The 20,359-nt window shown below is 39.0% G+C and overlaps 1 protein-coding gene across 1 annotated transcript in view; it reads left to right on the forward strand.

Moving 5' to 3' along the window:
• MTNR1A (melatonin receptor 1A) overlaps positions 1–18,470 on the forward strand; it is a 209,875-nt gene extending 191,405 nt beyond the window's left edge. The window contains exon 2 of the mRNA XM_075849632.1: positions 17,557–18,470. Coding sequence (XP_075705747.1) covers positions 17,557–18,425 — 869 coding nt within the window. The 3' untranslated portion in view covers positions 18,426–18,470. The remainder of the gene's footprint in view (positions 1–17,556) is intronic.
• Positions 18,471–20,359: the final 1,889 nt, after the last annotated feature.

Below are 20,359 nucleotides of genomic sequence, written 5' to 3' on the forward strand. Positions count from 1 at the left end.
TATGACGAAATATTTGGTTTAGATTTATTGAAGGGCATTTTGGGAAAGGTTTATGCATTTATCATATTTAATATGTATCAGGATTATTTAAAAACAATATATAACACTGAGAACAACAGACGCACTGGAGAAAAGTGCAAAAACTAACTTGTTGCAAGAATGTTGTTTGAATGTAAAGGGTAAAGGGGATTATATTTATTATACACTAACTGGATAGGTAAAAGTTCAACCAGTGGGGAGGCGACCGCAAGTATCCCCCATTGCTAAAATAAGGCATCCAAGTCCCCCCACCTCACAAATGCAGAAAAGAGTTGTATTGTATGGTGGTTAAGCATGCGTGCTGACAATCCATACAAATATATGAGAGTTATGGAAACAACTATCGGTGGGGGTTCCAGTGGTCGGACCCCAACTGATCTTACATACACTTTATGGACAAAAGTATTGGGACAAACCTCTTAATCCCTAGGCGCACCAGGACGTCCTGGTGGGAAGTTTCTTTGCACACCAGGACGTACAGTTACTGAGTGGTTCCCAGTGCACACTGTCAGTGACAGTGTGCACCAGGAACAGGGCGGTCAGCTCCCTCCGATAGCTGACACTCCACTGTTGCCACCCAGCGGTCCATCACCGCTGATTTTGGTAAATAACCCCTAAATGCGGTGTTCGGTTGCGATCGCCGCATTTAGGGGGTTTGTAGCAGATACGCAGCCCCCACAATGCGATCGTGGGGGTTGCCGAAGGCTGTCATGGCAACCGGTGGCCAGACAATAGCGTCCGTGTCTGCCATGTACGGAAGCCTATGGGAACCAGCCGGAGGCTGGTCCTTATTAGGCTTCCTGTCAGAGTGACTGTCAGCTTCACAATGACAATTATAATACATTACACTACCTAGGTAGCGTAATGTATTACAGCAGCGATCAGTGCTGCAGGTCTTCAAGTCCCCTAATAGGACGAAAAAAAGTAAAATAAAGTTAATAAAAATGTCAATAAAAGTTCTAAGCTAAAAAAAAATTATAAGACGTTTGTTATAGGAAAAAAATAAACATTTTAAAAAAGCACACATTTGATATCAACGTGTTCGTAACGACCCAAACTATAAAACTGTAATGTTATTTTTCCTGCACGATGAACACCGCAAAAAAAAACCAATGCCAGAATCACTCGTCTCATAAGAAATAAGCCCTTGCACCGCCCAATTGATCAAAAAAATAAAAAAAGTTCTTGCTCTCAGAATGTGGCGAAACAAAACAATTTTTTTAACAGTTTTTTCTGTTTAAAAGTAGTAAAATATAAAAAAAACTATATAAAATTGGTATCACCATAATCGGATTGAGACACAGAATAAAGTTAAGTTGTTTAACTAAACCCAAAAAACAATGGAGGAATCACAAATTTTTCCAATTTCAGCCCGCATAGATTTTTTTTCAGTTTCCCAGTACATTATATTGTACTTTAAATGGTGTCAATAGAAAATACAACTCCTCCCGCAAAAAAATAAGCCCTCACACCACTCTATTGACTGAAAAATAAAAAAGTTATGGCTCTTGTGATGCTGGGAGTAGAAAACAAAAATGAAACAGCAAAAAATGGATCAGTCCTGAAAGGGTTAATTAATTTTCTAATGAAAAAAACATTTGAGCACATGTGGGGTATTGCGGTACTCAGGAGAAATTGCTTTATAATTGTTGTGGTTCTTATTCTCCTTTATACCTTGTAGAAATTTAAAATGTCTAAGTTTTTCCAGAAAAAAAAGGTCGATTTTTATTTTCACGGCCTAACTCCACTAAATTCTGCATAAAACCTGTGGGGTCAAAAGACCTGTGGGGTCTAAATGCTAACTACATTCCTTCTGAGCCCTGCTGTGGGTCCAAACAGCAATTTATTACCACATATGGGGTAATGCCCTAATCGGGAGAAATTGCTTTTCAAATGTTGGGGCGCTTTTTCTTCTTTATTCCTTGAAGAATTTAAAATGTCTACAGTTTGTAAAATGTAAAAAAGTCGATTTTAATTTTTACAGACTAATTCCAATAAATGTAGCAAAAAAAAAGTGTGGGGTCAAAATGCTAACTATACCCCTAGATAAATTCCTTGAGGGTTGTAGTTTCCAAAATATGGTCACTTTAGGGGAGTTTACACTGTTTTGGAACTACAAAACCTCTTCAAACCTCACATGGTGCCTAAAATATATTCTTTAAAAAGGGAGGCTCCAAAATCCACTAGGTGCTCCTTTGCTTCTGAGGCCGGTGCTTCAGTCCATTGTCACACTAGGGCTACTTGTGAGATATTTCTAAAAATTGCAGAATCTGGGCAATAAATATTGAGTTGTGTTTCTCTGGTAAAACCTTCTGTGTTACAGAAAAAAAATATTACAAATTAATTTTGGCAAAAAAAAATAATTTGTAAATTTCACCTCTACTTTGCTTTACTTCCAGTGAAACGCCTAAAGGGTTAAAACACTTTCTGAAGGCTGTTTTGAATACTTTGAGGGGTGCCGTTTCTAAAATGGGGTGATTTATGGGGGACTTTCTAACATATAAGTCCCTCAAAGCCATTTCAGAACTGAACTGGTTCCTGAAAAAATTGCCTTTTGAAATTTTCTTAAAAATGTGAGAAATTGCTGCTAAAGTTCTAAGACTTATAATGTCCTAGAAAAAGAAAAGAACATTCAGAAAACAATGCAAACAAAAAATGTACATATGGTAAATATTAACTAGTAACTATTTTGTGTGGTATTACCATCTGTTTTACAAGCAGATACATTTAAATTTAGAAAAATGCTAGATTTCTCCAAATTTTGTTGTTTTTCACAAATAAATATTGAAGTTATCACTAACATTTTTCACTAAAATAACATACTGTGTGTGGGGCACTCTGGGTTGGGGCCCACTCAGATATGTTTCACCCCCCTGTGCTAAACCCCAAGCTACGCCTCTGCATGGTTGGGTGAGATTGGAGTGGAAGAACTTGACTGGACCGCATAGATCTGACCTCAGCCCCATCGAACACTTTTGGGATGAACAAGAACGGAGATTACAAGCCAGGCTCTCTCATCCAACATCAGTGTCTGACCTCACAAATGCTCTTCTGGGTGAATGGACAAATATTCCCACAGACACACTCCAAAATTTATATTAGAGCCACCCTAAAAGTCATATGTACTTATGGACTACTGTCTTGTTACTGTATATAGCGAGGAAGCTGTTGGACCCCCCAGGAACCAGGGCACAGTTGCACCTGTAACCTCGGCACCCAATATAATTGTGTCCCTGATTATAGACAAGACTATTGTTAGCTTTAAGCTGGGTTCACTTGTAGCATTTATGGTCTTTTTTTTGGTCATATTTTTTTTATGTGAAAAAGAACAGCTTTAAGATACTAGCAGTATTCTCTTTCTGTCTGTCCGTCTGTCTCTAACTCTCTTGCTCTCTCTCTCTCTCTCTCTCTCTCTCCCCCCCCCCTTAATTTGAACCAAATCAAAGCTATACATATGTTCCTTACATCAAATACTTCATATTTTTCTTCATTAATATCTCAATATATGATAAACAGATGTAGCTGAATTGTTTGTTTAACATTCAGTTTGTGTCTACATTTCCAGTACATTGTAATGACTTACTCAGTTAAATAAAGCAGTAGGCTTACCTGCAGTCCTAGTTTACACAGTGCAGTTTGGGCAACTCAGGAATGGATCCAAAACATAACATAAGTATAAAGCTATTCTTTAAAAATATAAAATGCAAGCAAAAAAAAAAAGTACCAGAATCTCCCCCTACCCCTGTCTGCATGACTTCCCTAATCACCAAGAAAACAAAACAGTTAATGCAAAACAGGGAGTAGGGGAGAGGAGGGAAAGCTGCAGCACTATTTTACTATTAAAATCTGTGTGAGATTTATGCTCTGAGAGGGGAAGAAGTAAAGTTGGATTATGTTAGTCTCTGCATTAGCCTTTGATTGAGACTCATGCTGTGAGAGAGGAGAAAGAGCTGCAGCGGAGGAAACAGCTGATAGGGTGAGAAAACAAGCAAAGCACATCATAGCTCCACAATGACCACAGTATCCCCCATGAGAAGAAATGAAATCGCTGGATTATATTTCTCGCTGCACTACATCTAATTTACTTTTGGTTACTCTTTAGTTCTATATAGAAAATAAATCATAGATTTACATCTCAGAAGCATGCAAGCACATAAAACAACATAATAAGGGAAGAGCAGGTGGCACTATATTCCGCTGGGGTGAGACAACCTGACCCCGTTTAGCCAATCACATGTTGGGCCTCCTACAAGTTACATTGTTAACCCCTTTGCTGATGCTGTAGTCATGCAGCACCACAAAATCAGATGCAAAACTGCACATAGCCTTTCAAGTAAAACCCCAAGTAAAAATTAAAAATTCCCATTGAGTGCTGTCTATTAATCCAATTATACTAACACCGCACTAAAACATAATGATAAAATTGAATAAATGCATAGTAATAGATACAAAATATAGAATTATATAGACTTTGCTCTTATTAGTATATGTATTTGTATATGGGGAAACACCACTTGACATTACTGTGTACTTCTGCAAATAGATGCAAATGTTTTTTTGTTTTTTTTTCATAGCATTTCTTGGACGTCCCTATTGTTAGTTACAGATGAATGCAACTGTGGCATTTATTCAGTGGCACTTTTCATACGGTTCTGCCAAACATAATTCCCAAAATGGGATGTGGACCTAGCCTTAGCCTTTTTTGACCCATATGCTCCTTTTTTTCTTACTCCATATTTTATTACATTTTTGTTCAATATTTTGTCATTTAGTATTTAATACATGATTGTGCAGATCCCTCCTGCCTCAGGAACACCTCACGTACTTTCATTCTAATATCCCCCTCCAATAATATGAGGCCCTCTTTTTTCCTCTAATAATCGTGCAAAGCTAAACTTCTCAAAAGACAACAATAAATTCCCTGTGCAGAGAATTGGAGCGCCTAGGCATGTGTGAAATTGTATTACATCAAACACAAAGGCTAAATCACTGCATTTGTCCAACTACAATTTTGTGCTTTGCTTTGAAAAATAATGTTTAACCCTTTCGCTACCCAGAGTTTCAGGACAATTTTCACACTTTTGACATACAGAAATAAAACCTGAACTATACCATTTTTTAAAAAAAATCACATTATACCTCCATACCCATAGATTTTCTAACAGCAGACATCTGGAACATTGTGAAAATCCCAAGCAGCACTTTAAAATCATGGGTATCTTCATGCAATATTCAAAGGTCAACATTTTGTAGACGATGCATAGAATGCGTGTGTGGCTAAAAGTCTGATCCAAGCAGAGCTTTAGGGCCCTTTTACACTGGGCAATTATCGGGCAGACAAGCGTTCACAGAACGCTCGTTGCCGATAATTGCTCTGTGTAAACAGGGTAGCGATTAGCCGATGAACGAGCAAACGCTCCTTCATCTGCTGATCGTATCGTTTTAAAAAAACTGAAATATTATCATTGTTGGCAGCATATCTCCCTGTGTAACCAGAGAGGCGTGCTGCCGACATGATAATAATGTATGGGGACGAGCGATCGGAGTAATGACCGTTTGTCCCCATACATAGCTCCTTGTGACTGGAGCAAACAAGCGCCGATCAAGCTGTTAAAAATAAACGTCTAACATATGCAGGGTTTATATATACCACTTATATCTATGTCTACATCCACATATTTTCACAAAATCATCAAAACCATTGACAAATGGTCTGATTAGTCGTAAGAGGAAAGATTAGATGTGTAACTGCTCAAGATCTCACCCCTTCAGTAGAAAAGAAAGACCCCCAATACTGTATGCAATAATCAGAGAAAACATATATTAAGACTGATAAGAGGGGTGATAACATGAACAAAACTATCACACCCCTGAGGTCAATGAAGGCCGTACAGGGGGAGAGATGACAGTTACAAACTACTTTCTTTCTGCTGTCACTTACAGCTACCCCCTCCCACTTCCTCCCCTACACAGACACAGAACCAGGAAGTAAAACTTTTCCTCCTGATCCCCAACTTCAAAAAAGTCCTGCCATAAATAAGCTAGAGCTTTGATCATTTTATGCTTATCCTTGAAAGCTAAGATTCAAAGGCAATTAGTAACCAAAGAGACTCAAAGCAAACTTGGAATGGGTCCAAACTTGTAATACCATCGAGCGTGTTTAAGAAATGGAAAGGTCAGGACAATAAGGGTCATTGCTTTTGTCCAGCCGATAACAAGAATGGGTGATATCCAGGACCCCTGTACCCAGTAGAAGATGGACATAGTCTCATTCTATTATAGCGAATGGAAATATAGAAACGGCCAAGTGCCAAATTCTTATGATTAAAGAAAACATCAAAACTATTTGACTCAATAATAATTAGGGCATTTGTTATGACTTTAAACAATTGTCTGGAATATAAGGGCTAAAGCTTATCTTTGTATCCTAATAAACATCAAAACTATTTGACTCTATATTCATTTCATGATTCAGGCCCCATGGACAAGGCATATTACATCACTGTTTCTACGGAGCCGTAGTAGCCCTCCCACTGTCGTGCATGGGGCCTTTACAGTACCTCCGAATGATTTCATATGGGGGCTTTCTATGTCACATTTTATCATAAGGAAATAAAATTGGGGCACACTCCTTCAGACTCTATATGTATGTAGGTATTCTCCCCTCGGGGCATTGTTCATTGCTTATAGGCACTTCTGTGTTCATGAGTTCTTAGGGAATTTGCGTGCAGAGAGAGTTGTGGGGTTGGTTAAAACACTAATTAACACTTCTTAAATGTTGGCATACAAAGTATTATTTTCTTGAAGGATATTACCCATAGTAAGCCATAGACATACAAATTGCAGCTTTTGTTATATATCCGCTTTTGTTATATTTTTATTATTCTAAGCAAGTATTTTGTTGCGTTATTTTGGTACTTTTCAAAGTTGCATTTGATGAACATTTTTATTTCACTTTAAACCTGCCTGCTCAAGACATTATGAAGAACAGATTTCTCTTTTTTTCTGGGTCATTCCACTCCCAAGAGCTACAAAGAAGACATATCTATGCTGCTAGCACATGAATGGAGACATATTTAAACATTTATATTCTTATGCCAGTCATTCTTACCTCTTACTGTGAAGGCTAATGAACATTATCAGCTAAGTCAATGTAATTAGTTATAGTTGGTATTCTATAACTGTATGTTTAACATTATATGTTACTTATATATTCTGAAATATAAGGGCATTCTTTAGAAAAGTCTTTCATGCATTTTGTAAGAAAAACATCTTGGTGATGTAGGAGTAAAAATAGAACAACAAATAAATACACTTGACAAGTTGGCATAAAATAATATTGCAATTATAAATAATATAATTTGCAGTACATAGGGATGCTTTTCCTTAAGGGGACATTATGTTTTCAGCAAATACAGCTTATTTATTTTATAATGAAAATGTTACTAATTTTCCAATGCATTTTCCAAAAATGACCTAAAGTGGAGATATATTACATAGATATTAGGTTTTAAATGTGTTTTCTGTATAGCCAATGTTATTTAAAGGTGCAGCTTTACTTCAATATCTGTTGCATATCTCCATGGAGCACCCATACAGAATTTTTATTTATTTATTTTTTTTTAGATAATCTGCACCTGTCATAGGGGGTCCCCGACTCTTAACAATTGCTGACAAAATAGTAGATATGTGGAACATACTGATTCCACCGCTATAGCCAGCAATTGGCTGCAGCAGACATCCGTCAGAATATAAAAACTAAGTATAGTTTTCTAATTTTGGTCATTTGAAGTAGGTTGGGGCTTATTGTTACTTGTCGAAAAACCTAATTATTACATCAACACTCTAGATGCTATTGAATTCGACTCAGCTTTCCCCAAAACCAGCATTCTCTGAATTAGTGATGCCCAGTTGGTGGCATGGGGTGGCAATTGTGCCTCATGTGTGTATTCCCCAAGATAATCATCGAGCAGGAGTGCTTTGCAAAACCATAGAGAACCAGTAGAAGAGCAAATGTTTTCTGCTTAGTTATGAGAGCACTTAGTTATTTGTCATGTTGTGTGGTGTGTATGTATATGAACAAATTTTAGAAACTCCATTTGGAGAGGTATTTTTGCAGTTGTTTTCTTTTAGCTAAAACCTGCCAAATTGTGTTTTAGCTACAGAAAACATATGGGGAAAGTGTTGATCACAAAAACAGCTGTGCCTCTCCTTTAACTGAAGGGACACTTTTAAAGCCCCCACTATATGTCAGGTTGACCACCAGCCCTGAGGGTGTTCTGTCAAATTGTTTAATGGTGTACAATCATCTTATTAAGTTTATGGTAAAAAAAAATACAGCACATTCACCCTATATACAGTGAAGGAAATAAGTATTTGATCCCTTGCTGATTTTGTAAGTTTGCCCACTGTCAAAGACATGAACAGTCTAGAATTTTTAGGCTAGGTTAATTTTACTAGTGAGAGATAGATTATATATAAAAAAAAAAAAAAAAGAAAATCACTTAGTCAAAATTATATATATTTATTTGCATGGTGCACAGAGAAATAAGTATTTGATCCCCTACCAACCATTAAGAGTTCAGCCTCCTCCAGACCAGTTACACGCTCCAAATCAACTTGGTGCCTGCATTAAAGACAGCTGTCTTATATGGTCACCTGTATAAAAGACTCCTGTCCACAGACTCCATTAATCAGCCTGACTCTAACCTCTACAACATGGGCAAGACCAAAGAGCTTTCTAAGGATGTCAGGGACAAGATCATAGACCTGCACAAGGCTGGAATGGGCTACAAAACCATATTTAAGATGCTGGGTGACAAGGAGACAACTGTTGGTGCAATAGTAAGAAAATGGAAGACATACAAAGTGATTGTCAATCGACATCGATCTGGGGCTCCATGCAAAATCTCACCTCGTGGGGTATCCTTGATCCTGAGGAAGGTGAGAGCTCAGCCGAAAACTACACGGGGGGAACTTGTTAATGATCTCAAGGCAGCTGGGACCACAGTCACCAAGAAAACCATTGGTAACACATTACGCCGTAATGGATTAAAATCCTGCAGTGCCCACAAGGTCTCCCTGCTCAAGAAGGCACATGTACAGGCCCGTCTGAAGTTTGCAAATGAACATCTGGATGATTCTGAGAGTGATTGGGAGAAGGTGCTGTGGTCAGATGAGACTAAAATTGAGCTCTTTGGCATTAACTCTACTCACCGTGTTTGGAGGGAGAGAAATGCTGCCTATGACCCAAAGAACACCGTCCCCACTGTCAAGCATGGAGGTGGAAACATTATGTTTTGGGGGTGTCTCTCTGCTAAGGGCACAGGACTACTTCACAGCATCAATGGGAGAATGGATGGAGCCATGTACCGTCAAATCCTGAGTGACAACCTCCTTCCCTCCACCAGGACATTAAAAATGGCTCGTGGCTGGGTCTTCCAGCACGACAATGACCCGAAACATACAGCCAAGGCAATAAAGGAGTGGCTCAAAAAGAAGCACATTAAGGTCATGGAGTGGCCTAGCCAGTCTCCAGACCTTAATCCCATCGAAAACTTATGGAGGGAGCTGAAGATCCGAGTTGCCAAGCGACAGCCTCGAAATCTTAATGATTTACAGATGATCTGCAAAGAGGAGTGGGCCAAAATTCCATCTAACTTGTGTGCAAACCTCATCATCAACTACACAAAACGTCTGACTACTGTGCTTGCCAACAAGGGTTTTGCCACCAAGTATTAAGTCTTGTTTGCCAAAGGGATCAAATACTTATTTCTCTGTGCACAATGCAAATAAATATATATAATTTTGACAATGTGATTTTCTTTTTTTTTTTTTTATATAATCTATCTCTCACTGGTAAAATTAACCTAGCCTAAAAATTCTAGACTGTTCATGTCTTTGACAGTGGGCAAACTTACAAAATCAGCAAGGGATCAAATACTTATTTCCTTCACTGTATGTGCACACCAATTTTACTATTACACGCTTAGAGCATACCCTATAGACAGCCATGACAACCATTCTGTGGAACACGTCAAAAGCTCTTCATTGTGAAAACTATGACAGCAAATCACGTAAAAACAGCAGGGGAGAAACTGAATGGACCACCGGAATGAGTCTTCTTTGTCATTTTCTCTCCTTTACTCTGTTTCAAACAAATAATTGTCAGTATATATATATATATATATATATATATATATATATATATATATATATATATATATATATATATATTGTACTATCGTGGTGTATTACTCTGAGATGTCTTGGATTTTTCCTTAAATTAAATCTATAAAAATAATAGAAAGGCTCTCATAAAATTTTCTGAAGCCACGGGGTAAGTATACCTTAAATTCTAGTCTGTCACAATGCGGCAGTAGAATTTTAAAGCAGTGATTTATGGAATGATGATCTCTCCTTGTATAGGATATATCTACACAACAGAGGCAAATGTATGTATTCTTCTAGTTTTCTACCATGTGCTGTAATATCACCTCTAAATGAGTGTCAATATGCCAGATGCTGCCTGATGTTTTAAGTTCACCATAGCAGAAAAAAAAACTGTTTCACATTGTCTAAGAAAATGTATACTTATATTCCTAGATTTTGCTTTTTTATTTTGTCATACAATATCTCATTTCTAATGACATGTTTTAAATCTTTCCTATTGTGAGTGCAGCTTAGCAGTTGAATAACTATATAAACCTGGCAATTAAATAACTAACACTTGTAGGGCATGCCCAGATGTGGCGGAATTCTTCCGCAACTCTCCGCATCAATGCCGCACAGAATCTGCGTTGCAGATTTTGTTCCGGATCTGCCCAAAATGGGCATTAAATTGATGCGGACTAGCCGCTGCGTATTGAGGTGAAAGTACTTCCCTTCTCTCTATCAGTGCGAAATAGAGAGAAGGGACAGCACTTTCCCTAGAGAAAGTAAAAGAATTTCATACTTACCGGCCGTTGTCTTGGTGACGCGTCCCTCTTTCGGCATCCAGCCCGACCTCCCTGGATGACGCGGCAGTCCATGTGACCGCTGCAGCCTGTGATTGGCTGCAGCCGTCACTTAGACTGAAACGTCATCCTGGGAAACTGGACTGGAGGAAGAAGCAAGGAGTTCTCGGTAAGTAGGAACTTCAATTTTTTTTACAGGTTGCTGTATATTGTGATCGGTAGTCACTGTCCAGGGTGCAGAAACAGTTACTGCCGATCGCTTAACTCTTTCAGCACCCTGGACAGTGACTATTTACTGACGTCGCCTAGCAACGCTCCCATAATTACTGGTGCACACACATAGTCACCCGTAATTATGGCAGCCCCATTGACTTCCTCAGTCTGGCTGTAGACTTAGAAATACACATAGGTCCAGCCAGAATGAAGAAATGTCATGTTAAAAAACCAATTCGCTCTGCAGCACACATAACATCTACATTATATCTGCGGACTTCATTGCGGAATTTTGAATCTCCATTGAAGTCAATGGAGAAATTCCGCAATGAGTCCGCAACCAGTCCGCCACACATCCGCAACAACCATTGTATGCTGCGGACACCAAATTCCGCACCACAGCCTATGCTCCGCAGCGGAATTGTCCGCAACGTGCAAACAAACCCAACCACAAAGCTGTGGAAGGCAATGGAGAAACGGGTCCGCTGCGGATTTCTGCTGCGGAGTGTCCGCAGCTGAATTCCAGAGCAATTCCGCTACGTCTGCCCATGCCCGTATAGGGGAAGTAAGTGAAATTCAGCTGGCGTATTTCTTTGTTTGGGACACTAGAGCCACTAGCTGTTTTTTTTGTAGAAACCATACTGTAACAGTGAATGCAGGAAAGAATACAATATGTGTTCTACAACTATACATTGCAAAATAATAGCTTTGTGTGTCTTTATGAGGGAGAGCAAGCACTCAGTTTGCTGACCTAACCCTTTATCTAAATTTCCTGGCTAAAGCAAAGTGGTTTGTTTGCACTACGCCCGACACCTAGCACAGGGGTCACATGCCCTGGCAGACACCCCCCTAGCTATGACCCATTCTACAATGTTAAGGCAAATTATGTGATAGATTTTCCACTTATTTTGTACATTAATGATAGAAGAAAAACATTTAGCTGTGATTTAAACGACCCCTCACCCAGGAAACTTCTCTATTAGCCAAAGTGGATAGCTGCTAATAAAAAGTAACTCACACTGTGGCGCATTTGACCGATTTGTAATACTACATTTCTCCTGCAGCCTTGAGAGAGGCGGTAAATGACACAGGTACTTAAAGAACATCGAAGACAGAGTCCTGGTACAAATCCTTAATTTAGGCACTGAGAACCTAAAGGTGGCCATACACATTATAGTAATGTAGGCCAAACTTGCTGATTTCAGCAGGATCAAGCGACAAACTACTGTATATGGGGGCCTCCCGACTCTCCCTCGGTGGCTGAAGACCTGGGAGAGGAAGATCAGGCAGTTGGATTTCAACATACATGATTTACAGAGGAGTTTGGTGGCAGATTGCTCCACTCTCCCCATTCTAAATACATGATCAGCAAAGTGTGCAAGTGTATGGAGGAGTCGAGAGGAATTGCTGCCGACAGCTATCTAATGTGTATGGCCAGCCTAAAGCAATGTTCACATTGAGCAGATTTGCTGTAAATTTTCAGATTCCACACAGAAAATCCTCAGCGAGCTTTATTGCAGTGTCAGGGTATGTCCATGTGGATTTTGTTTGAAGCCGAAAAATATGAGGCTGTTTTCAAGAGAAAACAGCCTCTGAAAACCAGGAGAAATTTTGGCAGATTTGCCCAACATTTTTTAAGCGTTTCTTCAAATCGTTTTTGTCATTATCCAAAAAAAATGGTCAAAATCTGCCTCAAAAACGCTTTAAGGCTATGTTCACACGGAGTATTTTGGGGGAGGAATATCTGCCTCAAAGCTCCAAACGGAATTTTGAGGCAGATATTCCTCCCCCAAAATACTCCGTGTGAATAGCAATTATCGCGCCGTTTTTCGCCCGCGGCCATTGAGCGCCGCGGGCAGAAAACACGCTTTCTCCTGCCTCCCATTGAAGTCAATGGGAGGTCGGAGGCGGAAGCGCCCGAAGATAGGGCATGTCGCTTCTTTTTCCCGCGAGGCAGTTTTACTGCTCGCGGGAAAAAGACGCCGACGCCTCCCATTGAAATCAATGGGAGGCGTTCTCGGGCCGTTTCTGCCGAGTTTTGCGACGCGGTTTCCGCGTCAAAAAACTCGGCAAAAGACCCCGTGTGAACATAGCCTAAGAAGTGACATGCACATAATGAGTCATAATTATTTGAAACGTATCTTTTTTGAGGCATAATTTTACGTATAGTTTTTTGTAAAATTCCGTCTCAAATGCCCTAGCCCATTTTAAACAATTGAAAATAGTGGTAAACTATTTGCAGGCGTTTTCAAAGCATATTTTGGAGTGCAATGTGACCGTTTTGTGCTCCAACATACGCCTGAAATATGCCTGAAAAAACTCTGTGTGAACATACCCTGTTATTTGAGGTTTTCAAAACCCCATTCACACATTGTGGAAAAAAATCAGTGCAGATTTTAGGGCATGCTGCGCAAAGGTGGCACTTTCTCCTTTGAAAGGGTGAAATCCAGGATGAACTCTCCATCGAAAACTGCACAAATATTGGTTGGAATTTTCATGTTGACTTCCCTCAGATTCCCTTCAGCAAATCTTCCCTGTATGAATGTTAAAGAGGCTCTGTCACCAGATTTTGCAGCCCCTATCTGCTATTGCAGCAGATAGGCGCTGCAATGTAGATTACAGTAACGTTTTGATTTTTAAAAAACGAGCATTTTTGGCCAAGTTATGACCATTTTTGTAGTTATGCAAATGAGGCTTGCAAAAGTCCAAGTGGGTGTGTTTAAAAGTAAAAGTCCAAGTGGGCGTGTATTATGTGCGTACATCGGGGCGTGTTTAATACATTTACTAGCTGGGCGTTCTGATGAGAAGTAACATCCTCTTCTCTTCAGAACGCCCAGCTTCTGGCAGTGCAGACACAGCCGTGTTCTCGAGAGATCACGCTGTGTCGTCACTCACAGGTCCTGCATCGTGTCAGACGAGCGAGGACACTGGCACCAGAGGCTTCAGTTGATTCTGCAGCAGCATCGGCGTTAGCAGGTAAGTCGATGTAGCTACTTACCTGCAAACGCTGATGCTGCTGCAGAATCAACTGTAGCCTCTGGTGCCGGTGTCCTCGCTCGTCTGACACGATGCAGGACCTGTGAGTGACGACACAGCGTGATCTCTGGAGAACACGGCTGTGTCTGCACTGCCAGAAGCTGGGCGTTCTGAAGAGAAGTGGATGATACTTCTCATCAGAACGTCCAGCTAGTAAAAGTATTAAAAACGCCCCGATGTACGCACATAATACACGCCCACTTGGACTTTTACTTTTAAACACACCCACTTGGACTTTTGCAAGCCTCATTTGCATAACTACAAAAATGGTCATAACTTGGCCAAAAATGCTCGTTTTTAAAAAATAAAAACGTTACTGTAATCTACATTGCAGCGCCTATCTGCTGCAATAGCAGATAGGGGTTGCAAAATCTGGTGACAGAGCCTCTTTAACTTAATAGTTTTTGCATTGTGTTTCATGTTGGAGATACATTTGATCTGTTTCGACAAGTGGTAGGTAAAATCAGTTAAAGTAACTGTAAAGGAGTTCAAAAAAAAATGATATGTAAATCAGCATGAAACTTACTTGATATTAATTTCCTAAGAAAATGCTCTTTGGCTGCTCCTGAGCTCAGCTCTATTAGGGCAGAGCTGTAATCTAGGACTACAGTTTAGCTACAGTGTCTACAGGGAGTCTGAGGTAGTCTGACATCCACCTCCTGTCTCATCATTGGTTCAGGCTGCTGCTGCTCTCTCCCTCCCCGCTGTAGCTCCGCCTCTTCAGATAGGCTGCTGTGTATAAACACAAGACCAGCACAAGTTCACCAGAAAGTCAGTGCATGAAGATCTGATTTCTATTACAGCAAAGACAGAATGCTTATAAAGTACATATTACAAAATCACCAGTGAGAAAAAGAAGGTTAACAGGTAATTGCTACACCTATACTGAGAGAAATGAGGCTTAGTAAGGGTGAGCCTAGAGGGTCGCTTTAAACACTGGTGATTACTAAGTCAGCGCTGCTACATATGTATTATTTCTACTTCCTTGTTCTGTCTTTATTCACAACCAGATACAACAGGGTTAAAGAGGCTCTGTCACCAGATTTTGCAACCCCTATCTGCTATTGCAGCAGATAGGCGCTGCAATGTAGATTACAGTAACATTTTTATTTTTTAAAAACGAGCATTTTTGGCCAAGTTATGACCATTTTTGTATTTATGTAAATGAGGCTTGCAAAAGTACAACTGGGCGTGTTTACAGTAAAAGTACAACTGGGCGTGTATTATGTGTGTACATCGGGGCGTTTTTAATACTTTTACTAGCTGGGCGTTCTGACGAGAAGTATCATCCACTTCTCTTCAGAACGCCCAGCTTCTGCCTGATCACGCTGTGACGTCACTCACAGGTCCTGCATCGTGTCGGACGAGCGAGGACACATCGGCACCAGAGGCTACAGTTGATTCTGCAGCAGCATCAGCGTTTGCAGGTAAGTAGCTACATCGACTTACCTGCTAACGCCGATGCTGCTGCAGAATCAACTGTAGCCTCTGGTGCCGATGTGTCCTCGCTCGTCCGACACGATGCAGGACCTGTGAGTGACGACACAGCGTGATCTCTCGAGAACACGGCTGTGTCTGCACTGCCAGAAGCTGGGCGTTCTGAAGAGAAGTGGATGATACTTCTCGTCAGAACGCCCAGCTAGTAAAAGTATTAAAAACGCCCCGATGTACGCACATAATACACGCCCACTTGGACTTTTACTTTTAAACACACCCACTTGGACTTTTGCAAGCCTCATTTGCATAACTACAAAAATGGTCATAACTTGGCCAAAAATGCTCGTTTTTTAAAAATAAAAACGTTACTGTAATCTACATTGCAGCTCCTATCTGCTGCAATAGCAGATAGGGGTTGCAAAATCTGGTGACAGAGCCTCTTTAAGTCAGTAAGTATAGAAGGCAGAAAAGCTGGGCTCGTCATTGGCCAAACTATCGCAAGAGGAACCCCGCTTTACCAATCATTGAGTGGTACAGCAGAGCAATATCATATAACTATGGGACATGTAACCATAATAATTATTTATGAACATGGACCACTAACCTATTGTATCATAATAACTTTAAATGATATAATGTAAAAAGTGTTAGAGAGCTATCAAGAGATACAGAAAAATGTGACTGAAATGTATGTAGCATGGAAGGCTATGGGGAAAAAATGAAATTAATTAAAAAGTTTTATAAGAAGTAGAAATGTAACATAAGTTGCGGCTCCGGTACAGTGTAATGATCGTCATTTATGCATAGCTGGTTATTCTACAGTTCCCTGGTCTGTGAGAGTTTGTCCCATAATGTCAGCCCAGTAATGATAGTTATAATGAATATAACATGCAGTAAAGCACTATACAATAAAAATAAATCAGAACTCCAAGCTGCTACAGTGCACATAGTGGTCCCCAGAGCAGCTTTAAGTGCTTTGCATTCTTTATATTTTACATTTCTTTAGGAAAACTTGAAATACATCACTATATATTTCTATTGTGAAATCCCTTTTAAATGGGTTCAGAATGAATACTTTTAAAATATATATTAAAAACTACAAACTAAAACATTCCAAACTGCAATGATTAAAAAAAAACAAAAAAAAAACCTTTGGATTGTTTCTTACAGTTTTTTCTAGTGCGAATGATGTCTGGGGTTATACATATTTCATTATGTCAGGAAAGAACATCCTGCATATTTTACAAGACATCTGAAACTATTAAGAGATATAAACAAAGCAATAACTTGCAGCCTACAAATAGTTTGATGGTCCCCCAAAATGTCTCTTCAATTATTCTTACTTTTTTTTAGAGAACCGTAAAATATAAATAGCTTCGTGCCCACTGCTCTGTAAAACGTGGACGGTGTAAGGACTACTAAATCAACAGTCTGTACTAAAAACACGTAGATGATAGATAGATAGATAGATAGATAGATAGATAGATAGATAGATAGATAGATAGATAGATAGATAGATAGATAGATAGATAGAACCATTGTAGTTATATGAACATTTCAACTATGGGCAATAGTTGCCCATAGGGTTTGCACAATAGGAAAAATATCAGGGAAAAGAGAATGCAAGAGAACCAAAATCCCCATTTAAAGACTTATAGGACTATAAAGGAAAGTGAGAAGGACTACTGATGTCTCTAGCATCATTCTTTTATGCAGAAATAAAGTTCTAGAAACAGAACGATGACATTATGCCCATACAATATTGCAGTGTAAAGTAATATGTTCTCCTATAGATCTCCTTCTGTTTAAGTGATTACTTCTAATACACATGGCCTACAATTAATATGATAACTAAGTGCATATTTTTCTTTTGCAGGAAATTTATTTGTCGTAAGCCTGGCAGTGGCAGACTTGGTGGTTGCCATTTACCCTTACCCCTTGGTAGTGACATCAATATTTCGAAAAGGGTGGAATCTTGGATATCTCCATTGCCAAATTAGTGGATTCTTGATGGGAATAAGCGTCATAGGATCTATATTCAATATTGCTGGGGTCGCAATCAACCGCTATTGTTACATTTGTCATAGCCTCAAATATGACAAGTTGTATAGTGACAAAAATTCATTGTTTTATGTGATTCTGATCTGGGTGCTAACATTCATTGCCATTGTGCCAAATTTATTTGTTGGATCATTACAATATGATGCTCGGATCTACTCCTGTACATTCTCACAGTCTGTTAGTTCAGCGTACACAATAGCAGTGGTGTTTTTCCATTTTATTCTCCCAATTACCATAGTAACTTTTTGCTACTTACGTATATGGATCTTGGTCATTCAAGTGAGACGTAGAGTAAAACCAGATAACAAACCCAAGCTGAAACCTCATGACTTCAGGAACTTTTTGACAATGTTTGTGGTATTTGTGTTATTTGCAGTCTGCTGGGCTCCATTGAACTTTATAGGCCTGGCTGTTGCTGTGAACCCAGACACAATTCTACCTAGAATCCCAGAATGGTTATTTGTTGGTAGTTATTACATGGCATATTTCAACAGTTGCCTTAATGCTATTATATATGGTCTCCTGAACCAAAATTTCAGGAGAGAATACAAGAGGATTATCATCTCCATTTGTACTGCAAATATATTCTTTCTAGAAAGTTCTAATGATGGACCGGAGAAGATTAAAAGCAAACCATCACCAATGTTAACAAACAATAATCAAGTCAAGGTTGACTCGGTATAAACTTGGACTGTGCATGCATGTATAAATATTATTAAATGGGAACTCCCCACGCATATATATGTATATATATTTATATATATATATATATATATATATTTTTATATATATATATATATATATATATATATATATATATATATATATATACACATATGAGTGTGTGTGTATTAAGCTGTGTGACTAGCCTCCACTCTTTTTAAATTATTCTAGTTTACTCATTCCACAGAACATAACATGAGCTTAGACATTAGCTGGTTGTCTACAAAGTAAAACATTTAGTATTTGCTGACCCTCTTAGGCTCTGTTTACACCATCCAAGGTACACATTTGATGTATAAAGTATTCTGGGTGAATCACTTGACACATACCTTAAATGTCTAGCTCTGACATATGCAACACGTCGCCCATTGACTCTCACTGTGACTACAATTTTTAATACTATGAAGAAAAAGCTATACTAATGTATACTACCAACATAGGCAAAAAGGACATTCTTTTCGCATATGTTGTGCCCATTATCGGCTACGGACACATTCCTTCATCCGCAAATGTCGTGGTGGTGATGTAAAAAAAATCTTAGATAGACTATATTAGGGTCTCGCAGAATAGAGAACTCCCAACAACTGAAGTAAGGCTGCATGGATTTAGCTGTTACAAAATAAAATGTAATCGTCAACGGAAAAAATACGCCAAAAAAATACCAAACATACTGTACATGTAAAAAAAAGAAAAAAAGGACAGCGATGGTCATGTAGACTTACCCTAATATACTTTACAGGAGTTCTCATTTAATGCATATTAAACAAATTTAGCGTTAAGAAGTGTTACTTGGCATGAATTGCCAGTAATTCCATGTTATCCGTTATAATGCAATACTATTCCTCCAATTAAAGATTCAGGGCACATTAGTAGATGTCTGTACATTTAAAGAGGACCTGTCACTAGCTCATATAAGTTGAACTGGTTTACTGCGCTGGTAAGCCCTGTTTTCCTGATTCCAGCGCTGTTTTTACTTTCTGGATCTCCCCGTTCCAGAGATATGGCCCACTGTTGTGGTGTTTCCCACTACGCTAATTTTCTGCAGTTAGCCAACAGGGCTTAAACTTCCCTCGAGCTGCCTCACGCTGATTGGTCAGCATCAGAGGCAGGAAAGATAGCTCTACCTGTTTGGCTAAGTATAGCAAATTAGCATATGGGGAGCCAACACAACAGTGGGCCATATCTCTGGAACCGGGGATCCAGAAAAAAAAAACAATGCCGGAAACAGGGAGACATCACTATTCTGATCAGTTATTCAGTTCAACTACTATGACCTAGAGACAGGTTCTCTTTAATTTCAATGCTGTAGTTATGAATTTTCTTGTTTACTATTAGTATGAAAAGTTTATTGTATATTTTACTTCACATAGTTATATATTCATAAATTCAGTTATTTATACACAAAAATAGACACAGACACAGATGTACATTATCTATGTGTCATATACCTGAATGACACTATGATTATTCTTCCATTAGCGCCATTGAACTAAATCGCCATTGTCAATGTGTCAGCTACAAGGGCTACATCTGTGTGTGTGTATACCAGCTGTGTGAACTGTCCTGTACCAAACCAGTGGAATGTAATGAACAAAATGCTGGTCTTATGCTAAGCCATGAGTATTTATGCTAAATTTACATTAACCAAAGTATATTATAATTATTTATTTACTCTGCACTTGATACACAGTAGACATCTGGGACTGGATTGAAAAATATTATTTTCTTAGCGGTGTAAATATCTATGTTTCATGGAAAGAATGAAATATCTGAACGCTACAACACTGATTGTTGAAATGTATTGACTGTATATATGAATTTTTTTTCACAGAGGCCTAACCACTGCGTATATAAACTCTAAAGACTTTGCACTTTATCTGCTTGGACATATTTGA

Source organism: Rhinoderma darwinii, chromosome 1 (genome assembly GCF_050947455.1).
Source record: "Rhinoderma darwinii isolate aRhiDar2 chromosome 1, aRhiDar2.hap1, whole genome shotgun sequence".
NCBI classification, from domain to species: domain Eukaryota; kingdom Metazoa; phylum Chordata; class Amphibia; order Anura; family Rhinodermatidae; genus Rhinoderma; species Rhinoderma darwinii.